The sequence below is a fragment of the Ahaetulla prasina genome, chromosome 4 (assembly GCF_028640845.1).
Source record: "Ahaetulla prasina isolate Xishuangbanna chromosome 4, ASM2864084v1, whole genome shotgun sequence".
Classification (NCBI taxonomy): domain Eukaryota; kingdom Metazoa; phylum Chordata; class Lepidosauria; order Squamata; family Colubridae; genus Ahaetulla; species Ahaetulla prasina.
In genome coordinates this window covers 117559074-117584096 of record NC_080542.1, presented here as the reverse complement: position 1 = coordinate 117584096, position 25023 = coordinate 117559074, and the positions used below count along the sequence as shown (strand labels likewise).

The window sequence follows — 25023 nt, the reverse complement described above, 5'->3', positions numbered from 1 at the left end:
AGGAACACAATGGGGTAAAACTATTTTTAATCTTCACTCCAAATCTGATCTGTTACGTGCCAATGATATCCCCCTGTTGTAGATGAAATGCATTTGAGAAGAGATGAGCTTTATACGCAGGCTTTGGAAAACAAAGCAACAATAGAAATGAATATGGCCCTTTAGTGGGGGAAAAGTTAGTTATTTCTGCCTAAAACTATTAAATATGTCAACAGAATTTTATTGCTGTTGTATATTATTTTCAGTCATGTCTATATATTAACTATAAATCAGACCAATGATCTACAGATCCTAAAGTTAAATTTTAAAAACCAAGGTTTGCTGAAGAAAGCATTCTATGTTTCTAAAAAAATTACTCTAAGTTTATATGCTAGTGTCTTTGATTCTCAGTATACCTGCAAGGTATCTCGTCTGGTGCCAATCAGAACTGTGTAATAGTTTTAAAATATATAAACAATTAGGAGTTAAATGCAGTCAAATGAGGTGCTAACCTTTACAATAAACTGAAACATAGCAATATCCACAACTGGATATCTGCTTTTCTGTCGAACAGACAACAAGTGGTTAAGGTTGGTAGTGCTATATCAAATCCTGTTCCTGTCAAGAGTGGTGTTCCTCAAGGTAGCGTTCTTGGACCAACTCTCTTTATAGTATTCATAAATGATCTTTGTGATCACATCTCAAGTGACTGTATTCTCTTTGCTGATGATGTCAAACTTTTTAACACCACTGACAATACATCTACAATTCAAAAAGACCTTGATCATCTAACCGCTTGGTCTAAAATTTGGCAACTACGAATCTCAACCAGCAAATGCTCAGTCCTACATATTGGAAGAAAGAACCCAATCACTAAGTACATGCTTGATGGACATTACCTCACAGATGACCCCCACCCAGTCAAAGACCTTGGAGTTTTTATATCTAACGATCTAAGTGCCAAAGCCCACTGCAACTATATAGCAAAAAAGGCTCTAAAAGTTGTTAACTTAATTCTACGTAGCTTCTTTTCCAAAAACACCACGCTACTGACCAGAGTGTATAAAACTTTTGCTAGGCCAATTCTTGATTACTGCTCGCCTGTCTGGAACCCATACCATATATCTGATATCAATACAGTTGAGCGTGTCCAAAGGTATTTTACAAGAAGAGTTTTCCACTCCTCCGTAACCAATAAAATACCTTATTCCACCAGACTTGATATCCTGGGTCTAGAAAACTTGGAACTTGGTCGCCTTCGACAGGACCTGGGTTTAGCTCATAGAATCATCCGTTATAATGTCCTTCCTACCAATGACTACTTCAGTTTCAACTACAATAACACAAGAGCTACCAACAGATTTAAACTTAATGTCAACCGCACCAGTTTAGATTGCAGAAAACACAATATCTGTAACAGAATTATCTATGCTTGGAATGCATTACCTGACTTTGTGGTCTCTTCTCATAACCCCAAAAATTTTATTAAAGATCTATCCACTGTTGACCTCACCACATTCCTAAGAGGACTCTAAGGGGCGTGCATAAGAGCACAAATGTGCCTACCGTTCCTGTCCTATTGTTTCTTCCCCTATATATATATATATATATGCTTATACTACCTTGTTTCTCCTCATATATATGTTTATATATTATATAATCTTTTGTTGTGCTTTTATTATGCTTGTTATGCTTGTGTATATTGTTATGACAAAATTAAATAAATAAAATAAAATAAATAAATAGCAATAGAGTTATATACCACTTCTCAGTGCTTTACAGCCCTCTCTAAGCTCTAAGAGTCAGCATATTGCCCCCAACACCTTTTGTCCTCATTTTACCAACCTCGGAAGGATAGAAGGCTGAATCAACCTTGAGCCTGGTGAGATTTGAACTATCAAATTGCAGGCAGCCTACAGTCAGCAGGAGTAGCCCGCAGTCAGCAGTAGCAGCCTGCAGTACTGCAATCTAACCACTGGGCCACCATGGCTCTTAAAAATGGTTCTATAAAACGTGGCTCTATAAAAATGCTTCTGCATCCTAGGTAATCTGAGACACATTCTTAGCAAATAGAAATGATGGATTACCTGTATTATATTGTGACTGCTGCCAAAGAATGGGGTAGTAAGTGGTCCAAAGAATATGAAACAAAGATGGATGGAATATACAGAGTCCTCAACTTACAACCCCAATTGAGTCCAAAAATTCCAGTGGTAAAGTGAGTTTTGCCCAATTCTGTAACCCTTCTTGCCACAGTTGTTAAGTGAACCACTGTATTTGTTAAGTGAGTCACATGGTTATTAACTGAACCTGTCTTCCCCCATTAACTTTGCTTGTCAGAAGGTTGCAAAAGGTGATCATATGACCCCAGGGCAGTGCAGCCCTTGAGAACCTGTGAGTTGCCAAGCATCTGAATTTTAATTATGTGACCATGCCATGCTGCAACTGTTGTTAAGTGAAAAATACATGTCACTTTTTTCAGGGCTGTTGCGATTTTACAACTAAATGAATGGTTGTAAATTGAGGACTACCCGTACTAAAATTCTGTGCAGTAGAGATACCAGTATTCAAGATAACTTAAAAAATGCTTGCTAATCACATGAGCCTCCAGTACTAGAAGGTGATGTTGAATCAGCATTCTGGTCATTACCAAATTGGAAGTTTAAAAAATTGATGGAAAAATCTACACAAATATGGAAGAAATAGAAGAAGACCCAGAAAGATTCTAACAAAATTATACAGGAAATTTGGAGAATACAATGGCCAACAAAATGGAAAAGGTAAGTCTATGTACCAATATCAAGAAAGGAGAGCTACAGAATATTTAATCAGTTAGATCAAATTGTAAGTTTCACATGTTAGCAAAATAATTCTTAGGATTATGCAGATTAGAGAGCTACATAGAAAGAAAGAGATGCCAAATGTTCATATTTGCTTTAGAAACATTATAGCTGATCTGTGCTGGATAATTGAGAAAGCCAAAGAACAAGGATTCCATGGATGAGAATCCTCAAGGGGAAAACAACTCAAGAAGCTTGGGAAATTTTGAAAAGTGAGATTATAAAAGCCCAGTCTAGCACAATACCAATAAAGAAGAAAAATAACAGCTCTCAAAAGAAACCAGCATGGCTGCATAAAGAACTCTCTGACAAACTGAAAGACAAAAAGGACAAGTATAAAAAGTGGAAAGAGAAGCATATAACTAAGGCAGAATATCAGCAAACAGCCAAGCCTGCAAAGCTGAAGTGAGGAAAGCTAAGGCTCACAATGAACAAAGGCTTGCAACAAAAGTAAAGAATAACAAAAAAAAAAGCTTCTTCCAACATGTTAAAAACAAGAAAAAAGTCAAGGAAACAATTGGCCCATTGCTGGGAGAAAGTGGTAAGAAGGTGACAAGCAACAGAGAGAAAGCAGATCTACTTAACTCATTTTTTGCATCTGTCTTTACACAAAAGGAAAAAACAATCCAACCTATCAAAAACAGCACCACAGAAAACAGATTAGGAACACAAGTTAAAATAGGGAGGAAAATGGTAAGTGAACACCTGTCTATCCTAGATGAGTTCAAATCACCAGGACCGGATGGATTACACCCCAAGGTTCTGAAGGAACTGGCAGACAAGATCTCAGAACCACTGAACTATATCTTTCAAAGATCCTAGAGCACAGGGGAACTGCCAGAGGACTGGAAAAGAGCTGATGTAGTTCCCATCTTCAAAAAAGGAAAAAAAAACAGATCCAGGAAACTACAGACCTATCAGACCTATTAGCCTGACCTCATTACCAGGGAAGATTCTGGAAAAGATAATCAAGCAACGACTCATTGAACACCTCAAAGCAAACAAAGTAATAAGCAAAAGCCAACATGGGTTTGTCAAAAACAGATCATACCAGACTAATCTCATTGCATTCTTTGACAAAATGACAAAATTAGTGGACCAGAAGAATGGCGTCGATATAATTTACTTGGATTTCAGTAAAGCATTTGATAAAGTAGACCATAACCTACTACTAGATAAAATAGAAAAATGTGGGTTAGACAGTATCACCACCAGATGGATTCATAACTGGCTGACCAACTGCACTCAATGTCTTGTCCTCAATGGAACTGCATCTACATGGAGGGAAGTATGCAGTGGAGTACCCCAAGGCTCTGTTTTAGGCCCAGTACTCTTCAACATCTTCATCAATGACTTGGATAAGGTGATAGATGAGGAACTCATCAAATTTGCAGATGACACCAAGCTGGCAGGAATAGCCAACACTCCAGAAGATAGGCTCAAGATACAGAAGGATCTTGACAGACTTGAACATTGGGTGCTATCTAACAAAATGAAATTCAACAGTGAAAAAAGTAAAGTTCTACATTTAGGCAAAAAAAACCCAAAATGCACAGGTATCGTATATGTGGTACCTTGCACAATAGTAGTAACTATGAGAGGGATCTTGGAATTCTAGTGGATAACCATTTAGATATGAGCCAGCAGTGTGCAGCAGCTGCCAAAAAAGCCAGCACAGTTCTAGGTTGCATAAACAGAGGGATAGAATCAAGATCATGTGAAGTGTTAGTGCCACTTTATAATGCCTTGGTAAGGCCATGGCATAGGGCCGGGCTATTTACGGGACCGCCTACTGCTACCAAATACCTCTCACCGGCCCGTGCGCTCTCACAGAGAGGGACTCCTCAGGGTGCCGTCAGCTAGGCAGTGTCGTCTGGCGACGCCCAGGGGAAGGGCCTTCTCTGTGGGGGCTCCCACCCTCTGGAACGAACTCCCTCCAGGACTGCGTCAACTTCCGGACCTCTGAACCTTTCGTCGCGAGCTCAAAACATATTTATTCATCTGCGCGGGACTGGATTAGATTTTAAATTTATTGGTTTTAAACGGGTTTTTATTTTTTATATTATTTTTAATAATGGGCTATAGAATAAGTTTTTTAACTGTTATTTTAACTTGTATTTATATGTATTTTTAATTGCCTGTGAACCGCCCTGAGTCCCTAGGGAGATAGGGCGGTATACAAATATGAAAAATAAATAAATAAAAATAAAATAAATAAAGGCCACACATTCAGTTTTGGTCACCACGATGTAAAAAAAATATTGAGACTCTAGAAAGAGTGCAGAGAAGAGCAACAAAGATGATTAGGAGACTGGAGGCTAAAACATATGAAGAACAGTTGCAGGAACTGGGTATGTCTAGTTTAATGAAAAGAAGGACTAGGGGAGACATGATAGCAGTGTTCCAATATCTCAGGGGCTGCCACAAAGAAGAAGGAGTCAAGCTATTCTCCAAAACACCTGAAGGCAGGACAAGAAGCAATGGGTGGAAAGTAATCAAGGAGAGAAGCAACTTAGAACTAAGGAGAAATTTCCTGACAGTTAGAACAATCAATAAGTGGAACAACTTGCCTGCAGAAGTTGTGAATGCTCCAACACTGGAAATTTTTAAGAAAATGTTGGATAACCATTTGTCTGAAATGGTGTAGGGTTTTCTGCCTGGGCAGGGGGTTGGACTAGAAGACCTCCAAGGTCCCTTCCAAGTCTGTTATTATGTTATGTTAACACTAAAAAAAAGTTTATATGTCCTTCATTGATTATAGAAACTGCATCAAGTGCATCAATCTGTGGAAAGTGCTTAAGAAAATGGCAATCCCAGAACATCGTATTTCCTTATGTGTAACCTAAAGACTAGACAGGAAATCGCCGCCTGGATTCCTGCCTTTCATAATATGGCAAAATAGGCTGTTCTAGGTTGGCAAACAGCGAGACAAGGCTGTATATTCTCTCTTAATTTTTTTCCAATCTATATGATGAATATATAGGAAGGAAGCTGAACTGGAAAATTAGTGTGGTTTTAAAACTCCAAAATGAAACACCAATATATTGCTCTATGAAATGTTTTTGTATATTAGTAGTTTTGGCTGGTAGCTATATTGTTGATTTGAGTTCTGAGCTTGGTGATTTGGTTACAAACATTTCATCCCCATTTGAGGAAACATCTTCAGTGCGCTTTGGACTGTGCTTGTCTGGGGGAGCATTGGCCTTTAAATACCTTTCTGAATCCTGGTCTGATTTTTGATAATGCTATCATGTCATTTCTATTCCTTCTCTCATTAGACTTGACATTCTCAGTTCCTGTAACTCTTCGTTATATGGTTTAGCCATCAGTCCTCTAATCATCTTTATTGCTCTTCTCTGCACTCTTTCTAAAGTCTTAACATCTTTTTTGTATTGTGCGACCAAAGCTGGATGCAGTATTCCAAATGTAATATCTCACGAGTGCAATATAAAATGGTAGTAACATTTCATGTGGTCTTGATATCATCCTTCTGTTAATGCAGTTTAGGATTGCATTAGCTTTTTTCGCAGATGCAGCACACTGCTGGCTCATACTTGTTCACTAGGAAAATGGGAAATGGGAGGAGGAATGCATGTTGGTTATGTTTGCCATTTTGAGTTTTTTTATAAAAATAATAAAGGTGGGATACATATAAACAAACAAACAAAGCTGGGAAATATATGTAGCAGGAAAGATAAGGGGATGACCAGCCCCAAGGTGGATAGATTTGATTGCAGCAGCAATAGGTGGACTGTTGGAAGATCTGAAGGGCCTAATTTGAGGACAAATCATCCTGGAATAGGTCTATCTATGCAGTCATTGAGAGTCAATACCAATTTGATTGCACATAATAAATCAATTAATAAAATAGTTTCCCTTTGTGAAGAACTGTTAAACAACTATTTTTCCTGATTGATCTACACTGTTTGACAGCTAAACAAATGTATTACCCAACTGTAGTAATATATATGCAAGCATCAGGCAATTCAAGAACTTGTGCTGATTAAAACATATTAAACTTACTTTGTTTTTTATTTTTTAATACAAAATATTTTTTCTTGTACAAATACTGTTCAGATATACAAATATAAGGTGTAAGGAACCTTCTGAAATCCTGACAGGTGCCCACTACTGTATCTACCCATAATTCCAGGTACTTCACTAAATCTGTGTTAGAAGACAAATATTGAACAAAGCATACATATGTTTAACCACAATTATATTCTATTTTCTCTTATGCTGCTTCATGAACTTCATTGTACAGTTTCCAGTATGCCTCTGAATAACAGCCCAAAGTATCCAGATAATTCTGTTTACTAACCTTCTTACATAAAAAGGTGTACTGCAAAAATCAGGGCAGCTAATAGAAGACAGCAAAGAGTTAGTTTTCTATATGTTTTTTTTTTAATTACAAGTTTTTATTGATTTTTTAGTTTCCCCCTCCACACACATACATAATTCATGAACAGAGTATTGACCATATCATATGTTATACAATTCAATATATTCAAATCTATTTTACTTAATTGCAAATTTTGCCAAAATATTCTTTTTTCATAGTTTTTATTTTTTCCTAATATTTCCTTGCTCATTTTATGAGGTCACATCTTCTTTTGCCCTCAAGTTCTAATTTCTCCATTTTTTATTCATATTTATTCCCTTTCATTCTTTTTTTTCTTTTAACTATTTCAATTTTTATCCTAATATATTCAAGTATATTCGGGGTTGCTTTTCTTCCATTTCATCTTTTCCCTTTCATAGCAATCCCTTCTCCTCTTTCTCCTTTCCCTCCCTCATTTTTCCCTCCCTCCTTTCTCTTTCCTCTCCTACTCCTTCTCTACTTCCCCTTCCTTTCTCTCCCTCCACCCTACTTCCTCCCTATCTAACCTCCTCTCCTACTCTTGTTTCCCCTACCTTTCCTCCTCTCCTCTTCCCTTTCTTCTTTCTCTCTCCCTCCTTCTTCCTTTTCATCTCTCTCCTTATCTCTCTCCATTGCTGTATTTATTTTCAATATTTCTGGTGTCCAGACAACCCCGATTTTCTCATTTATTTTGCATATTTCTCAAACCTCCACTCCTGTATTTTAATTATTAACAATGTCTTCATTTTATTCCATTTATATAATACAATCAATTAATGCAATTTTCCACCTCTTATTGTCTTAACATTTTTGTTCACAATTCAATACTTATTATTTTCTTCCAATAATGTACATCATTTACTAACATTTCAATTTTATTCCCTTTTACATCTTAATTTCAATCATTTTCATTTACAAACCATGCTATCTTTCACATTTCATCTGCTGGATTTTCCATTCTTTTATATGTTTAAAATTTATTTCTAATTTCCATTATTTCAGAAAGAAAGAAAAAAAAAGTTTCTACCACTATTTTAGTTTCTTTTCTACTATTCATTTTCCTCCTCTTTTTAACCATTTTCTTTCAGTCTCTCCCAGAACTCATCTTTTAATATTTTTCTCCCTTTCTCCCATTTTTTCCTCTTCTTCTTTATCCTTTTCTTGCTTCCTCTCTTCCACTTTTCTCTGACTTTTATTCTTTTAATTTTCCCCCTCAATTTTTCTCTTCTCTTCTTCTCTTTATTCTGTCACTGCTAATCCCAGTGTAATCATCTATTTTTTTTTCACTCTTTTAATTTTCCCCCTCAGTCTTTTCTTTTTTCCTTTCCCCCCTCTTTTTTAAAGTATCTGTCCTTCTCTCCATTTTTATTTTTTCACTATCAAACCCAGTATGATCATCTATATTATCCTCACTCATTTCTTTTTCAACATTATATTTTTGTTGTTTCCTCATAATTTTTCCATAATTTCTTTTCTTATTTTTAAGCCACAATTCTGCTTGCTTATTCCCATTAATAGACTCTTGCACCATTTGAAGTATCTCCCATAATTCCTCCCAATTCTCCATATTTTCAATATGGGGAGAATAAGTTTTTAGATTTATTTATCTTAACTTATATATAGTCCAAATTCAAAATGTTGCTTTGACTTATATATAATCCAAATTTAAGTCCATGTAGTATCCCTTTTCTTCTTTTCTTCTTTGTTCTGAAAATGTCCAATTCAAATGTTCCTTTAAGCTGTTCCAATTGAAGTCTTTGTCAATTCCACTTTTTTTTACAATCTCGCTGCAGCTGTATAAAACAAAGCCGCCTCCTAACTTTCCCACGCTGATCTAAATGATGTGATATTTTCTTTCCTCCAGCAGATGTCTCTCTCCAATTTGCAAATGCTTCAGCAACAAAATGTCACCTGTTAATCCACAAAATTAATTACTTCCTGTCTCAATCCTTTTATTAGCAACCAATTTTTTCCTTCAATTTTCTTTTTTCCTTTCCCCCCTCTTTTTTAAAGTATCTGTCCTTCTCTCCATTTTTATTTTTTCACTATCAAACCCAGTATGATCATCTATATTATCCTCACTCATTTCTTTTTCAACATTATATTTTTGTTGTTTCCTCATAATTTTTCCATAATTTCTTTTCTTATTTTTAAGCCACAATTCTGCTTGCTTATTCCCATTAATAGACTCTTGCACCATTTGAAGTATCTCCCATAATTCCTCCCAATTCTCCATATTTTCAATATGGGGAGAATAAGTTTTTAGATTTATTTATCTTAACTTATATATAGTCCAAATTCAAAATGTTGCTTTGACTTATATATAATCCAAATTTAAGTCCATGTAGTATCCCTTTTCTTCTTTTCTTCTTTGTTCTGAAAATGTCCAATTCAAATGTTCCTTTAAGCTGTTCCAATTGAAGTCTTTGTCAATTCCACTTTTTTTTACAATCTCGCTGCAGCTGTATAAAACAAAGCCGCCTCCTAACTTTCCCACGCTGATCTAAATGATGTGATATTTTCTTTCCTCCAGCAGATGTCTCTCTCCAATTTGCAAATGCTTCAGCAACAAAATGTCACCTGTTAATCCACAAAATTAATTACTTCCTGTCTCAATCCTTTTATTAGCAACCAATTTTTTCCTTCAATTTTCTTTTCCTTTTGTTATTTTTGGTTTCTTCCAAAGTCAGTTTTAAATTCAGATGGAAAGTTTCCTTTTTGGGGCTTTAATTACAGAGTTCTGCTTTGCTTTTTGCTTTCTTCTTTTTATATTTCCACGTGCCAATTAGCCGTTAATTTCAAGTTGAAAATTCCTTTTAAGCTTTAATAAATTTTCTTCTCATCCGGTAACAATACTCCATTCAATCACCGCTCCTGCTCAAATCTCTTTGTGTGACCGCCCCAGCTTTGACAGCTCTAATGGCTGTCTTCTGTGCCGTTGGGTCGAAAGCTAATGTCAGCGCTCCAGGAAATTTGCCACTTCCCTGTTCGCGCTGATCCATGCCACCCTTCTTCGCTGTCTCTACAAGACAGCTATGGTCCATGAAGAACCTCCAAATGGCTGGGATATCGGCATTTCCTCTGGAGCCCCGGGGAACCGCCATCCCGCTGCAACATTGGCCATGCCCCTTCTCAGTTTTCTGAATGTTTTTTTGTGCCATTTAGTGGCTGTTTGGATTTTTGCAACCCAGAGCTCGTAATCTAAGCAGTGTTTAAGTACACATATTGAGTGAATTAGGAATAGATATTTGGTGTGAGCTGTGATGGGACAATGGGTTTTGGGATTATTGTTTTGTTAAAGAGAAAAAAACACTTTATTTATTTTATATCAAACTCTGGGTGACTCCCAAAAAACAACATCAATGTAACAATCTATTAAAAATGTATCTATCAAAAAGCCAACCTTATAACCTGGTACCAAGTACACTTTCACATGCAGTCCATCAGACTCACCCTATTTTTGCATTTAATGTATTTTGCATTTGGGAGAAAAAGTCAGGTCTTAAGTACTTTTCAGAAGACTGTGAAAAGTCTGTGAAAGGATATTCCATAGGAAAGGAGTGCCATGGAAAAGGTACATTCCCCAGATCCCATAAGATGGCAATGTTTAAGAGAAGGGAGTAGAAGTGTGCCCATCCTATTTGACTTTGTAGGATAGATAAGTGACCTTAAGGAGAGGCAGTACCTCACATAACTGACCTTGTGCCATATAAGGCTTTCAAAGTAATAATCAGCCCCTTGAGTTACACCTGTGAGGAAAATGGGAGCTGGTGGAGCTCACACAACTGTGGTGTTACATGGCAAAATCAGGGAGCACCCTCACTATGCACACCGTCACATTCTGGACCAGTTGTAGCTTCTAGATGATCTTCTAATGAAGCCCCATGTATAGTGCATTACAGTAATCCAAATGAAAAGTGACTAAGGTATAAATTAGCAGTCACCAACTGGTGGTTCGTGGACTACTGGTGGTCCATGAGAAAATGTTGGTGGTCTGCAGAATAATTATTTGCATTTTTTATATTGCACTAAATCAGGAGTTCTCAAACTATGGCCCCTGGGATGGATATGTTCAATGAACGTTTGTGTTGCTGCAGAGAGTCTCCCCCTTCGGGGTCTTCTTGTGTTGGTCAGAAGGGAGAAATTCTGACTTGGAGTCTGCTTCAGCCTCCTGGTACGGGGCTTTGGGTGAAGACTAGAATGAAGTGCTGCTGGTGGCAAAAAGCAGGAGGGTCTTGTTCCAGTGGGACTTCCAGTGGGGCTTGGAATTGGCTGACCATCTCAGCCTGCTGATCCTCCAGGCGCCTGTACCTGGTTTTGCACTCCTGCAGGTCTTCCCTCTGCTTGGAAAGCCTATGCTCCTAGTCCTCAGTGAGGTGCTTCTGCTGAGCCTCCTTCTCAGTCAGATCTAATTAGAACTGAGCCAGCTGTTTTGCCAACTCTTTTTCATGGTGGCTGCTTAGCTCCAACAACTGCTTCCTGTTTGGAGCCCTAAGGAGCCTGGGTGGGCAGGTGAGGAGTGGCTGGGAGAGGAGGGGCGAGTAAAGGCCGGGGAGGCACCCCTCGACGTGAGTGACATTAAGTTGGCCACACCCATCCAGTCACATGACCACCTAGCCACGCCCACCCAGCCGGTCTTTAGACAGATTATATTAGTGGTCTGCGGGATTTAAAATTATGAATTTAGTGGTCCCTGAGGTTTGAAAGGTTGGAGACCTCTGGTATAAATGATTATGAACAAGGCCTCCCATCCAGGAGGGTCGCAATTGGCACAGTAGTCAAAATTCTGCAAAGGCCCTCCTTGAGCTATAAGATGTAGCATCTCTCACTTCATCTTACCAATTCATATCGTGTTTCCTAATATGAACGTTTGTCTTTTTGTAATAATGATGACTCCGAAAATCCTGGGTTCAGACTTTTTTCAGCTTTACACTTGTCAAATAGGGTGAATCATTATTCCCTTCATCTCTGCCCATAGCTACTTATTCTCTTTGATTTTTAAAATGTATTCTTCTATGGTAAGACTGGAAACCTGCTGTCATTTCCTGGGATCTAAAGTATCTTTGAAGAGCTGACTTCCAAATATATAAATACAGGACTATCGTATGATAAATTAAAATGAAGTAAATGAGGAAAGTGGACTGGAAGAAAGTATTTTTCCTACTTTTAAAATAAATGTCTTTCAAAGAAAAATGATTTTTATATAGAAAAAAATTCACTTGACTAACTGATTCTTTCTAGGTTTGCTGTATTCAATTTTTTTCCAAGTTTAAAATCAGTCTTTCACTCCCAGTTCAAGGCATTCCCTTCCCATGCTTAAGTCCAAAAAGTCCACTCATAATGGTTCTAAACCACATCAAACTCAAAGCAAAGTGTACCTTCTTGTAAGTCAGAGCCTAGAGCTGTAACTCTTAGTTGATGCTACAAAGTGATTTACTACAAATGCACGTTTAACGGAATGATGACACTGATATATTAGTTACTGAGTTATCCTCTTAAAAGTAGCAAACAAAAACATCTTGATAACACATTACTTCTTTTATCTGAAAACAAATCACAGATATTTCAAAACTATTTACCACATTATAATTAATTGATCATATTTCTCTCCTTTCTTTTGGGGACTGCTTTCCAGTCCAGATAATCTCAGCATGTGTGACTTTCCCACTACATGTCACACTTTTACAAATATAGGTTTGATTAATAAAGGAAAGCAAATTCCTCTTGCAGCCAATGCATCATCAAAGGAGCAGGTGAGTTATACATGGATTTAGACATTAACTTCTGAGCACTTGCTTGCTGTGTGCCTTTATTTGAAGTTTGAGAAAGATGTAGGATAACAGTAGCCTTTAGTCAAACAGTTTTATCAAACTCCATATTAAGAATATCTTTAGGAAGGAATACAAAAACAATCCTTATTTAAAGCACATACTGACTCATCCATATATTGGAACATGCTGCATGAAAAAATGTTAAAAATCACAAAGAAGATTCTGTAATAAAGTGATCAGTTGCAAATATTTGGTCTTTTTAAACTTGCTGAAGATATGGCCATTGCACAAAGTGTTTTATGAAGTCTTGCTACACTTTCAGGTGCTAAACCATATAATCTGAACTTTTAAATTTACTCATAATTTTTTGAGAAGCAAGTGAAAATAAATACGGAGCAAGGCATTTTTGTGAAACTTTGTTTCCCATCATCTTCAATCATCATGTTCGATCCTCAGTGAACAGCTGCCCTGCTCCGCTTTTGGGATTTTTTTTTCTATAGTTATTTTTAAACAAATTATAAAGCATGTGGTTCCTTTGATCTCATTGTTTTCCTCCTCTATGTAGATAGGATTAGTTTATTATGTACATCTAACCCAGTGGTGAAATCCAAATTTTTTTTACTACCAATTCTGTGGGTGTGGCTTGGTGGTGTGGCTTGGTGGGCGTGGCAGGGAAAGGATACTGCAAAATCTCCATTCCCACCCATTCCAGGGGAAGGATACTGCAAAATCATCATTCCCTCCCCACTCCTGGGGGAAGGATATTGCAAAATATCCATTCCCACCCCACTCTGGGGCCAGCCAGAGGTGGTATTTGCAGTTCTCCGAACTACTCAAAATTTCTGCTACCGGTTCTCCAAACAGCTCAAAATTTCCGCTACCAGTTCTCCAGAACCTGTCAGAACCTGCTGGATTTCACCCCTGCATCTAAAGTATATCTTCCATGTAAGAATATATATTTATATATTAATATTTTTATGTATCCTTGTGCAATTATTTCTAAAATCTTGGATGTAGCTATTAGCTAAATGGATTTTAATGTTCTGAATCAAACTTGTGAATAGCAAACAAAGGCAGTCTGGTAGTTTCATGTCTTATCAGTGGAAATGTTTGACTGGCCACAGCTGGAAACAACACTGGGCTAGACAAAACTTTTGGCCTCCTTTGGTAAGATCCTTCATCTATTCTTAGCACAGAATATTATATAAGAGTTTCTTCAGATAACCTATGCAATCACTCCTATTTGACTAAGAAGCTGAAATGTGTTTAATTCAAAAACAGCAAAATAAAATGTTAAATATGGAAAGTGTCCTTGACTTACAACCATTTGCTTAATGGCTGTTTAAAGTCGTAATGGCCTCAGAAAAAAGGACTTTCAACTTGTCCTTGCACTTACAACCAATGTACCACTCCCATGGTCATGGGATCACAATTTGGGTACTTGATGACGACTGGCTTCTGCTTAACAATAGTGTACTAAAATTAGTCAGTGGGTTAATGATCTGGATTTAGGAGATATAGTGAAAGAACCGGTGTCATGGTCGGATCATTTCCTTCATCGCCTAGTCTTTCGGACCGCCGCTCACCGCCGCAGGGAGACGGAGCCAATGCATTGGTTCCATCCCAGGCGCCTGATGGACCCGGAGAGGTTCCTGACGGAGCTTGGGCCGTTCCCTGAGGATCTTGCCCACGGCACGACTGAAGAACTGGTTGCGGCTTGGGAACGGGCCGCAGCTGGGGCTTTGGACTGTGTCGTGCCTTTGCGGCCTCTGACCCGGCGTAGATCTCAATTGGCTCCCTGGTTCTCCGAGGAGCTGAGAGAGATGAAACGCCGGAGAAGATGCCTAGAGAGTATTTGGAGGTCCAGCCGTTCCGAGGCTGATTGGACACTAGTGAGGTCTTTTACTAAGACCTACCTAGTGGCAATGAGGGAGGTGAAACGTTCCTACGTTTCCACCCTCATTGCATCGGCAGATAACCGCCCGGCCGCCCTGTTTCGGATGACCCGTTCCCTCCTTCAACAGGAGGGACAGGATGACCCCCTGCGGGGACGAGCTGAGGAGTTTAACGGTTATCTATACGATAAAATCGTTCAGCTTCGTGATAGCTTGGACCAAGACTGCGATGATCCAACCGAGACAGCGGAGACACGTCTTGTTGAGGTTATTTGGGATGAGTTTGATTCTGTGGCTCTCGAGGATGTGGACAGGTTGCTGGGGAGGTTGCATGCAACTACATGTTTACTGGACCCGTGTCCTTCCTGGCTGGTGCTGGCTGCTCAGGAAGTGACACGAGGCTGGCTCCAGGGGATTATAAATGCTTCTTTGGTTGAAGGGGTTTTCCCCGCCGCCTTGAAAGAGGCGGTGGTGAGACCTCTCCTGAAGAAGCCTTCCCTGGACCCAGCTATTTTGGGAAACTACCGTCCAGTTTCCAACCTTCGTTTTGTGGCGAAGGTTGTAGAGAGTGTGGTTGCGTGGCAGCTCCCCCGGCACCTGGAGGAAGCTGTCTATCTAGACCCATTCCAGTCCGGCTTCCGACCCGGTTACAGCACGGAGACGCTTTGGTCGCGTTGGTGGATGACCTCTGGAGGGCCAGGGACAGGGGTTGTTCCTCTGCCTTGGTCCTATTAGATATCTCAGCGGCTTTTGATACCATCGACCACGGTATCATGCTGTGCCAGTTGGAGGGATTGGGAGTGGGAGGCACCGTTTATCGGTGGTTCTCCTCCTATCTCTCTGACCGGTCGCAGACGGTGTTGACAGGGGGGCAGAGGTCGTCCGCGAGGTGCCTCACTTGTGGGGTGCCTCAGGGGTCGATTCTCTCGCCTACCCTGTTCAACATCTATATGAAGCCGCTGGGTGAGGTCATCAGTGGTTTCGGGGTGAGTTATCATCTGTACGCTGATGATACTCAGCTGTACTTTTCCACCCCGGACCACCCCAATGAAGTTGTTGAAGTGCTGTCCCGGTGCTTGGAAGCTGTACGGGTCTGGATGGGGAGAAACAGACTCAAGCTCAATCCCTCCAAGACGGAGTGGCTGTGGATGCCGGCATCCCGGTACAGTCAGCTGCATCCGCAGCTGACTGTTGAAGCAGTTAGTGGCCCCAAAGGAGGTGGTTCGCAACTTGGGCGTCCTCCTGGATGGACGGCTGTCCTTTGATGAACATCTGGCGGCCGTCTCCAGGAGGGCCTTTTACCAAGTTTGCTTGGTCCGCCAGTTGCGTCCCTTCCTTGACCGGGATGCCTTATGCACGGTCACTCACGCTCTGGTTACGTCTCGGTTGGATTACTGCAATGCTCTCTACATGGGGCTGCCCTTGAGGTGCACCCGGAGGCTGCAGTTAGTCCAGAATGCAGCTGCGCGAGTAGTAACGGGAGCCGCGCGTGGCTCCCACGTAACACCACTGCTCCGTAGTCTGCACTGGCTTCCTGTGGTCTTTCGGGTGCGCTTCAAGATTTTGGTTACCACCTTTAAAGCGCTCCATGGCTTAGGACCTGGGTACTTACGAGACCGCCTGCTGTTACCCTATGCCTCCCACTGACCCGTACGCTCTCACAGAGAGGGTCTCCTCAGGGTGCCGTCCGCCAAACAATGTCGGCTGGCGGCCCCCAGGAGTAGGGCCTTCTCTGTGGGAGCATCGACGCTCTGGAATGAACTCCCCCCTGGCCTACGTCAAGTGCCTGATCTTCGGACCTTCCGTCGTGAGCTAAAAACATACTTATTTATTCAAGCGGGACTGGCATAATAGTTTGATTTTAAATTGGGGTTTTAAATATTTAATATTTTAAATATTTTAAATTTTAATTTTAATTATCAGCCGTTTTCGTAATTTTGCTATATTTTAATTCGTTTTTAACTGTACATATTCTGTATTTTATTTTTGGCTGTACACCGCCCTGAGTCCTTCGGGAGAAGGGCGGTATAAAAATTTAATAAATAAATAAATAAATAAATTACTTGGTCGTGATTTGTGACCTTTTTTTTTTTTTTACTGATTTCTGGTAAAAAAGCACCCATTGAGGAAACTGAATTTGCTTAATAACAGCATGACTGAACGACCAGGTGATTTGCTTAACAATCACTCTAAAAATTGTTGCAACATTGGATCCAACATTGGCTTACAGCTGCAATTACTTACAATGGAAATTTTGATCTCACTTGTGGTTATAAGTTGAGGACTATCATTACAATAAAATAAAATACATTCACAGTCAATAGACTAAATTACCTTTGCTAGTGGTTGAGCTTCAGTTTCTTTTAACTTTGTTTGACCATCTTGAGCTTCTTTTATTTCCTTAAAAATAAAGATAAAGTAGATTTGAACATAATTGCAATAACAAATGTGGTGATGAAATCTCTAGCACTAGAGGGGAAATGTTTATTTTCCTTGATTTACAATCAAACTAATGTATAGAACCAAGTTCCAATATAATCAATGATGTTCTCACATGTGACTTTTCCTGCACTTATAAAGAATTAAAGTCAAAAATATTTTACAAAAATATTTAACCAATGGATGGGTTATAAGCAGTGGTGGGATTCAAGTAATTTAACAACCAGTTCTCTGCCCTAATGATTTCTTCCAACAACCAGTTTGCCAAACGGATCAGAAAGTTAACAACCCGTTCTCCCAAAATGGTGCGAACTGGCTGAATCCCACCACTGTTTATAAGATATATTTCACTATCTTAAAAACTACAAATTAATTCATCTTGTGCTAATGATTCTAGCAAATATTGCTAAATTAGCAACATCAATACAACAAAACTAATATTTATTATTTTTAATCAACATGATCTTTTTTAAACATGAAGGATTTTAGTTTATTATTACATTTCTGAGGATTCTGTTGTACTAAGATTTATTTTACTGATTGATTGAACTTTTTAAACTTGCTACCTGTAAGAATTGCAAACATATCAGATTGAAGAAAGTTAAAATTAAAAATTATTCCTCCTCCTCCTTCCTATAAAAGTAATCCCCAATCCTTCAAACTTCCCTAAGATTTTTACTATAATATTATTCCATGTAGTGATTACTATCCACAAGGCAATGTTGGGGAAACGGCTTCATAGTTATTTTCTTTTTGTAGAGTATTGCACAGCAATTAGACATCTCATTTTGAGCAGATAAATGATTTTCTAACTTGAATTGGGGAGTAATTTCTAAAAAAACTGCTGCGTAAAATGTTGACTGGATATTGTCTATAACTGGAATATGACTTTCTATTGTTACAAAACTGCAGTTCCCAGCATTCCTTATACAGCCATCCATCCGGAGCTGCTGAGATCACAGTTCAATGATTCCAATGTTAATTGGTTCCCCAACATTGTTTACCATAATGCAATATTAAAAACTTTTCATTGTTCTGGAAAGAATACATTAAAAGCAAAATGGCAGCATATTGGCCATTTATAAAAATAAGCATACAACGAACAGAATATCTTTCAATCATTCCTCTATGCTGCAACAGCTCTTGTCCTCTTGTCCAAAGATCCTTGTCCTCTTTTATTTTTTCAGATTTATAATGAAAGAATAAGGTTTGATCTTCTGCTCAAGGACCTACACAGTGCTGAGCTTGACAAAATAGAATAAACAAACCAGCTGTAATTAGGCGAATGTAAGTACAAAAAGGAAGTGAATATTTAACAGGTTTGGTTTGCTCTTCATAACATCTTATACTCTGAACAGCCACATTATCTGGCAAATTTTTAAAAAGTGAACCAAGATATGTTGGATTTTAATGTATTTTATAAATAATATGACATTTAATCTGCTGTAACAAAACATACTGGCATCAGCCAACATGAAACTAAGTTGTTATAGGTTAAGAGGAGATAGAAAGAATAAAACAGAAATTAAAAACATAATTGGAACCATCAGGAATATTAATTTTTTAAGCAACACTGAATAGGAGGTAGTGTGGCAAATTGTGAAAAGTTTATAGAGATGATTTTTTAATTTATATAATGGTAAATAGTGAAAGCAATTTCTGTAGCCAAAGGAAAAGAATATTTCTGAAATCACTATGTATTCATTTTCATATACCATATTTTTTCAGTGTATAAGACGCACCTTTTTACCCTCAAAAAGAGGATAAAAATCTGGGTGTGTCTTATACACCAAATGTAGCCCCGCCCACCTGCCGGCCCCCACTCTTTGACATTTTCAGGCAGTTACAGGCGGCAGGGATCTGGATCAGGGCACAGCCTGTCCTGAAGAGGAACAAACCTCTTTGGGACAGTTGGAGGGGGATCTGCCCGGTGGCTTTGGTGAACAAGATGGGGCCCCACGGTTCATGGCTGGTCACCCCTCTGGTCGCCCAGTGGGCAGCTCAGGCCAGACAATGGTCGCGATGACTTCACTCCCCAGCAACGTGAGCAGCCAACTGCTGCTGCCACTGCCTACGCCCTCTCTACGCTCAGGAGTCGAGATGAGTGGGAGCCCCTAAAGTGAAACATCAGGATAGATTTCCTGATTCCAAAGGAAAGTGTTTTTGGGCAGCAGACCTGCGATCCCCTTCCTGATTCCAAAAATGGGGTGTGCAGAGGCAAAAAAAGTGCATCACATTTTAGGCGGCAGATCTGGCCAGGAAGAAAGAGGTGAGTCTGCTGAGAAGGAGGACAAGGGCGTGCGGCTCTGCAATGTGCAGAAAAGCATTTTCAGGCAGCAGAGCTCCAATCCCCTCCCCGAATCCAAAACGGTTCCTGGTTCCCCGCTGCACATTGCAGGGGAACTGGCCACCACCTGAAACGTGGCTCTGAGAATTGCATTGGGGAATCAGGCCAATGGGCAGCGGTGGCTGTAAAGGAGGGACGTTTTCACTTTAGGGGCTCCTGTTTGGCTCGGCTCCTGGGTGTAGAGAGGGCTTAGGCGGTGGCGGCAGCAGTGGCTCCTCATTACTGGGGAGTGAAGTCATCACGACCATTGTCTGGCCTGAGCTGCCCACTAACCAGCCGCAAACCATGGGGCCTGACTTGTTTGCTGAAGCTGCTGAACAGATTCCCCACCCCCCGTCCTGAAAAGATTTGTTCTTTAGGCTGTGCTCCCACACTTTCCCCAGAGCTATAGGTAGGAAGACGGGAGCATCTCGGGAGCAGAGCCTTCGGTGCCAAGTCTCTCTTCTGCCCCCATGAAAATCATCCCCCACCCCACTCATTCCAGTTAAATGCATGTAGAGTGATAGAGTTTGTTTTAAACAGATAAAAAGATCTGTGCTGCTTGTTATCAAAATCAGGTGGAAGTGTGGATACAACTGATCTTGATGCTGGTAGGCAGAGACAGAATTCTTTTTTTCTTCCCAAAAATTAAGGTGCGTCTTATACTCCGGTGCGTCTTATACAACAGAAAATATGGTAGCTCAGAAAAAACATAAAACCATAGGAGACCTGTGATGGTGCAGTGGTTAGAATGCAGTATTGCAGGCTAATTCTGCTGACTCCCAAGAGATTTGATCTCACGGCTCGAGATTGACTTAGCCTTCCATCCTTCTGAGGTCAGGAAAATGAGGACCCAGATTGTTGGGGGCAATATGCTGACTCTGTAAACTGCTTGGAGAGAGCTATAAAGCATTGTGAAGCAGTATATAAGTCTAAGTGCTATTACTATTGCTATAAAGCACATGCAAAATAATATTTTTCATGGGCCTTGACATATCATGAGGAAATCTAGCATATATACTCTTCACAATAGACACTACACCAAACTGTTTTGAAAGTTTCAGTTTTCAAAGGTAATACACATCTCTTCCAAATATACAGTAATATTATTAATTAATTTGATGATGGGAGCCTGCTGGTATAAAATTAGTCAAGTTAATATGCAAATTGAAGCATGATTTTTGAATTAATAAATGTAAATGAGGAAATCTGAAGAGTGAAATATTGGGCATAATGTTTGTACAGATATCATAGCAACAGTCTGTTTTCCAGGCTTAGGAGAGGCAGACTGAAACCAAAAAAGATTTAACAGTTTAATTCTTTTGAAGAGAATCTTACCTGAGCCTTTGCTTGCATTTTTTCCTTCTCTCTGTCAAGTTCCGCCTTCAGTAAGTCGTAAGCATTTATTAACTAATTAAAAAAACAATTATGGAGCTTTAGAGGAAAGTTTTTTTTAAAATAGATGTTTTGGAAGTTATCTGAAAATATGTGCATTGAAAAATTATATTAAACCTAACAAATTAAAGGAAACTTGGACTATTAACTTTTTTAATTCTCTAGCTCTTCAGTTCAGAAGTATTGGCATGGAGCAGAACAGTACTTGCTATTAGAACTAGTCCATCATCAACAGATAAAATTGATTCTCTACTGCAGGGCTGTCAAACTCGCAGCCCGCGGGGCTGGATGCGTCATACGCTGGCCAAGCCCATGCCTGCTTTAGTGAAGGGGAAAAAAGTCCTGATATGTCATGTGACACCACCGTGACCCTGCATATTTGACACTCCTGCTTTACTGCCATCAGATTACTTGGTTCCAATGGAAAATGCTATTTCTTATTAAATCTTCCAAGCTTTTTGGCTGCTTGAATTTATCCAGCTACATATTACACATGCATTGATTTGAATGATAACAATCTGAATGACACAATCTCTCTCTCTGAACATTTTGGGAGAAGCCACATTATAGTGGTAATATATCTCCTTTTTTACAAAGGGACACATTTCTGTCCAGGACATTTAGAGTCAATCAAGCTTCAAGAAGACATTAATATGAACAAATTCTTATCTGAGACATTAAAGAAAATAAATATCAATTTCCTTGTCCATTTCCCTTCCTTGTCCTCATACCTAATTCTAAACCTGAATTGTTCATAAGTACTGGTTTTAAAGATGAGGCTTAAAATATCTCTGATTTTTTTTATTCCTTCAGCAATGAAATTATCAAAATAAACTTTAAGCAGGAAATCAAAATCTCCCTCAACAGAATGACTGTTAAACTCCACAAATCCAACAGGGATGACTTTCCTCACTTTTTTTTATCATCGAAACATTTTCCTGCCATTTAATTCAATTCCACTTTCAGAAATACCACTATATCCAAGGAGAAAAGCCTGAGTGTCTTTTGGCTTGCCTGGGTTGCACTGAATGAAAAGGAATTGTCTTGGGCTATTATAATATAGTTCATGTATATAAAATATAGTTAATGTATATATAATCTCATGTTAAAGTTTATGATCTTGTGGGGCTGCACTACTAGCTTTCCAGGGTCACATGTGGACCATAGGCTGTGGTTTGGATATACCTGATCTAAAGCAAAAAAAAAAAGTCCTTGACATCAGGGGCAGGTTTCAAAACCTGTCGCTATCAGTTTGCTCGCACACGCAACACTTCTGCAGAACCTCCCACTGCTCATCCGGGGCGAACTGGTAGCAATCCACCACAGCTTTACATCCTTTCATCCATTACCAACTTCGAAGTTTTAAAAAGCATATGCTTAATTTTATTTACTAACTTCTCTACTCTTGACTACTTAGAAAATTCTTCTAATGCAGCGATCCCCAACCTTTCCAGCGGTCCCCAACCTTTCCAATCAGCTCTGTAGATTGGCAGCGGTAGCAGGGAAGGGGATGGTTTCACGTGCACACCTGCTGCTTGTGCAAATGGAGCTTTCCCGCACTCATCTATCACCATCTATCACCATCTTTCCCGCACTCATCTATCACCCAGTTCTCAAAGGGCTGCGGACTGGTACCACATCACAGACCAAGGGTTGTGGACGCTTGCTCTAATGTATATAAATCATATTTATGATTATGAATAATGAATTATTATTGTTATTTTTATCAGTGATTCCATTCTGTTTCCAAAAATTCAACCAAATGAAATTCCTATTATAGGGAATAGCACCAAACTTGGCAAATCAGGAGCATCATATTACTTTCCATTTATATTATTTGGTATGTCACTCTGCTTCTCCATCCTGCATCTAATCCAGATTAATTTCAGGATGCAAGATTTCCACAGAAATCCTATATTTTGAAAACAATTTATAAAAAATAACAAACTCTGAGCAATAGAAGATAGTGATCATCTTTTAAATATTTTTTTAGTGAATTCCTAGACTCCTGCATCTATTGTACAAGTTAATCAATTACAGACATAAATAAGTAAAGGATATAGTACCTTTTCCATTGCCTTCATATCTTTTTCCATTTTGTTCTGCATAAGTTTTATTTCGTTCTCTGAAAGAAGCAAAGGTAAGGCGGGGATAAAGCACACCATGAAATTACATGGCTATTTGAATAGATTCATATTGTGTACTGCAGGTCAGTCGGGTTCATGGTAGATGAAGGCAGTGGGCACACTGGTGACCTTCAGAACTGCCCTTGACCTTCACAGAATTCTGTCTGCAGTTCAGCTGGATGGTCAGAGAGAGGGAGATTAAGAAATAAGTTCAAGAGCCAAGTGTGTCTGAACACCCTTTGCTTTTCATTAATATTCATTCATGCCGTTAGTCACAGCTGCTAAACGTTTTAGCAGGTGGTTTTAAATATTGCGAGAGATATGGGCAAGTCATCAGATGATAAAACTGCAAAAATGTTGGCTTTGTGCTCATTTATATTCCCATCCAATAGTATCATATTTCTGTATTTTGTTTTTGCTACATGTGCGTCATTGCTCTTTGTTATTATTCGTATGTCTTTAAATCTGGTTTTGATATGGACTTAATTGTTCTAAAACCTCTTAATTTCTAGGAAGCAGAAATGACACGATTGCTAATTTTTAATTTTCCACTTTCCAATGTGCAGCAAGGAGAAGAAAACCTATGGTATATACACATATATATATATCAAATTAATAGGCATTTTCCTAAATTTCTTCATTTATTATTTAGTAGAAATTGTCTTATTAGAAGTAGAAATAATTATTAATCTATAAATAGTCAACATTTTGACATTCATAGATAACATACCTTCTTTTTACCAGAATAAAAACTAGAAAATAAGCACATATTCAGTATAAATTAATTCCATTAAGTCTATCAGAGTTCAAGACCAACTCAAATTACAGAGCAAATTGGGGGAAAAAATGAACAATTGGTGGTTAGACACTATTCTGCCATTTAGTTTCTCATTTTGCCATTTACTTTTCTCTTTTCCTGCATATGCTTTATTTGATTTATGAGTAAAATTTACCTAAATTAATCTGTTCTTTCACTCCCAGTTTCACAGTTTCTTGAAGCTGTGTGTTTTTTTCAGTCAGGCTAATTATTTGCTCTCTCAATTCTCGCATCTGTTGCCGATGCCACTCCACATCAACGTACCCTTCACGTTGAAGCTGAAAGATTAAGAAGCCATCTATTTCTAAAGCAAGAGGCATAAAAGAACAACAAAATGTAAATCTGATGCTGGGATGGGTGGGGGACGGACACACAATGGTTATACAATGCCGCTATCATAAAAATTTCTGAATCCTGTCATGTAAGTTATAATATGAATGGAAGGAAAATCTAGGAGACGAAGTAGAACTTGCTGAAGAAAAGCTTTGGTCCCGCTCATACAAAGACGGAAACATGTGGGGATGTATTATTGACAGGCATAATACATATCATACTGTTTGTTTGCCCTCATCATTCAGGCCAATTTATTGTGGAAGCTGCATCCCAAAGGCAGCTGGGGCCTATCCAGTCCACCCACCCTTATCTCTCAGTTTAGAAGGGCCGTCTGTAACTAGGCAGGCAAGGGAAACCATGGGCAGACAGCTCCAGGGGGCTGCAATGTGCAGGGCTAAGGAGAGGGAGGGGGTGCCTTGTTGTCTTTTGTGCCATTTCTTAGTGACAGGGCTGCCATTGCAGTGACGAGTACATCACATGTCAAAATTGGAGAAATTTCCAGGCTGGGAGCCACATGGAGTCCGTCAGGCAGTCTTACGGCAATATAGTTGGCTTTTTGCTTCGTGCTGAAGCCACCCAGAGACAATTCATATTCTCAGCTTTAGAGCAGTTTTGCATGCACATCACACATAGGCTATTGGGTTTGGAGTTTTTTTTTAAAAAAATGCCATTGAAGGTTTTGGGTAAATCTCCATGCAAGCAATGATAACCTTGTAGGAAAGTTTCGGGACAGCATACAACA

General features: G+C 39.1%; 1 protein-coding gene across 3 annotated transcripts in view; it reads right to left on the bottom strand.

Moving 5' to 3' along the window:
* C4H10orf67 (chromosome 4 C10orf67 homolog) overlaps positions 1 to 25023 on the bottom strand; it is a 127185-nt gene that overhangs the window by 32407 nt on the left and 69755 nt on the right. For all 3 annotated transcript variants that reach the window (XM_058183163.1, XM_058183161.1, XM_058183162.1), the window contains 4 exons: positions 24085 to 24226; positions 23072 to 23130; positions 20949 to 21020; positions 17180 to 17245 (listed from right to left, as the gene is read on the bottom strand). In XM_058183163.1, coding sequence (XP_058039146.1) covers positions 17180 to 17245; positions 20949 to 21020; positions 23072 to 23130; positions 24085 to 24226 — 339 coding nt within the window. The remainder of the gene's footprint in view (positions 1 to 17179; positions 17246 to 20948; positions 21021 to 23071; positions 23131 to 24084; positions 24227 to 25023) is intronic.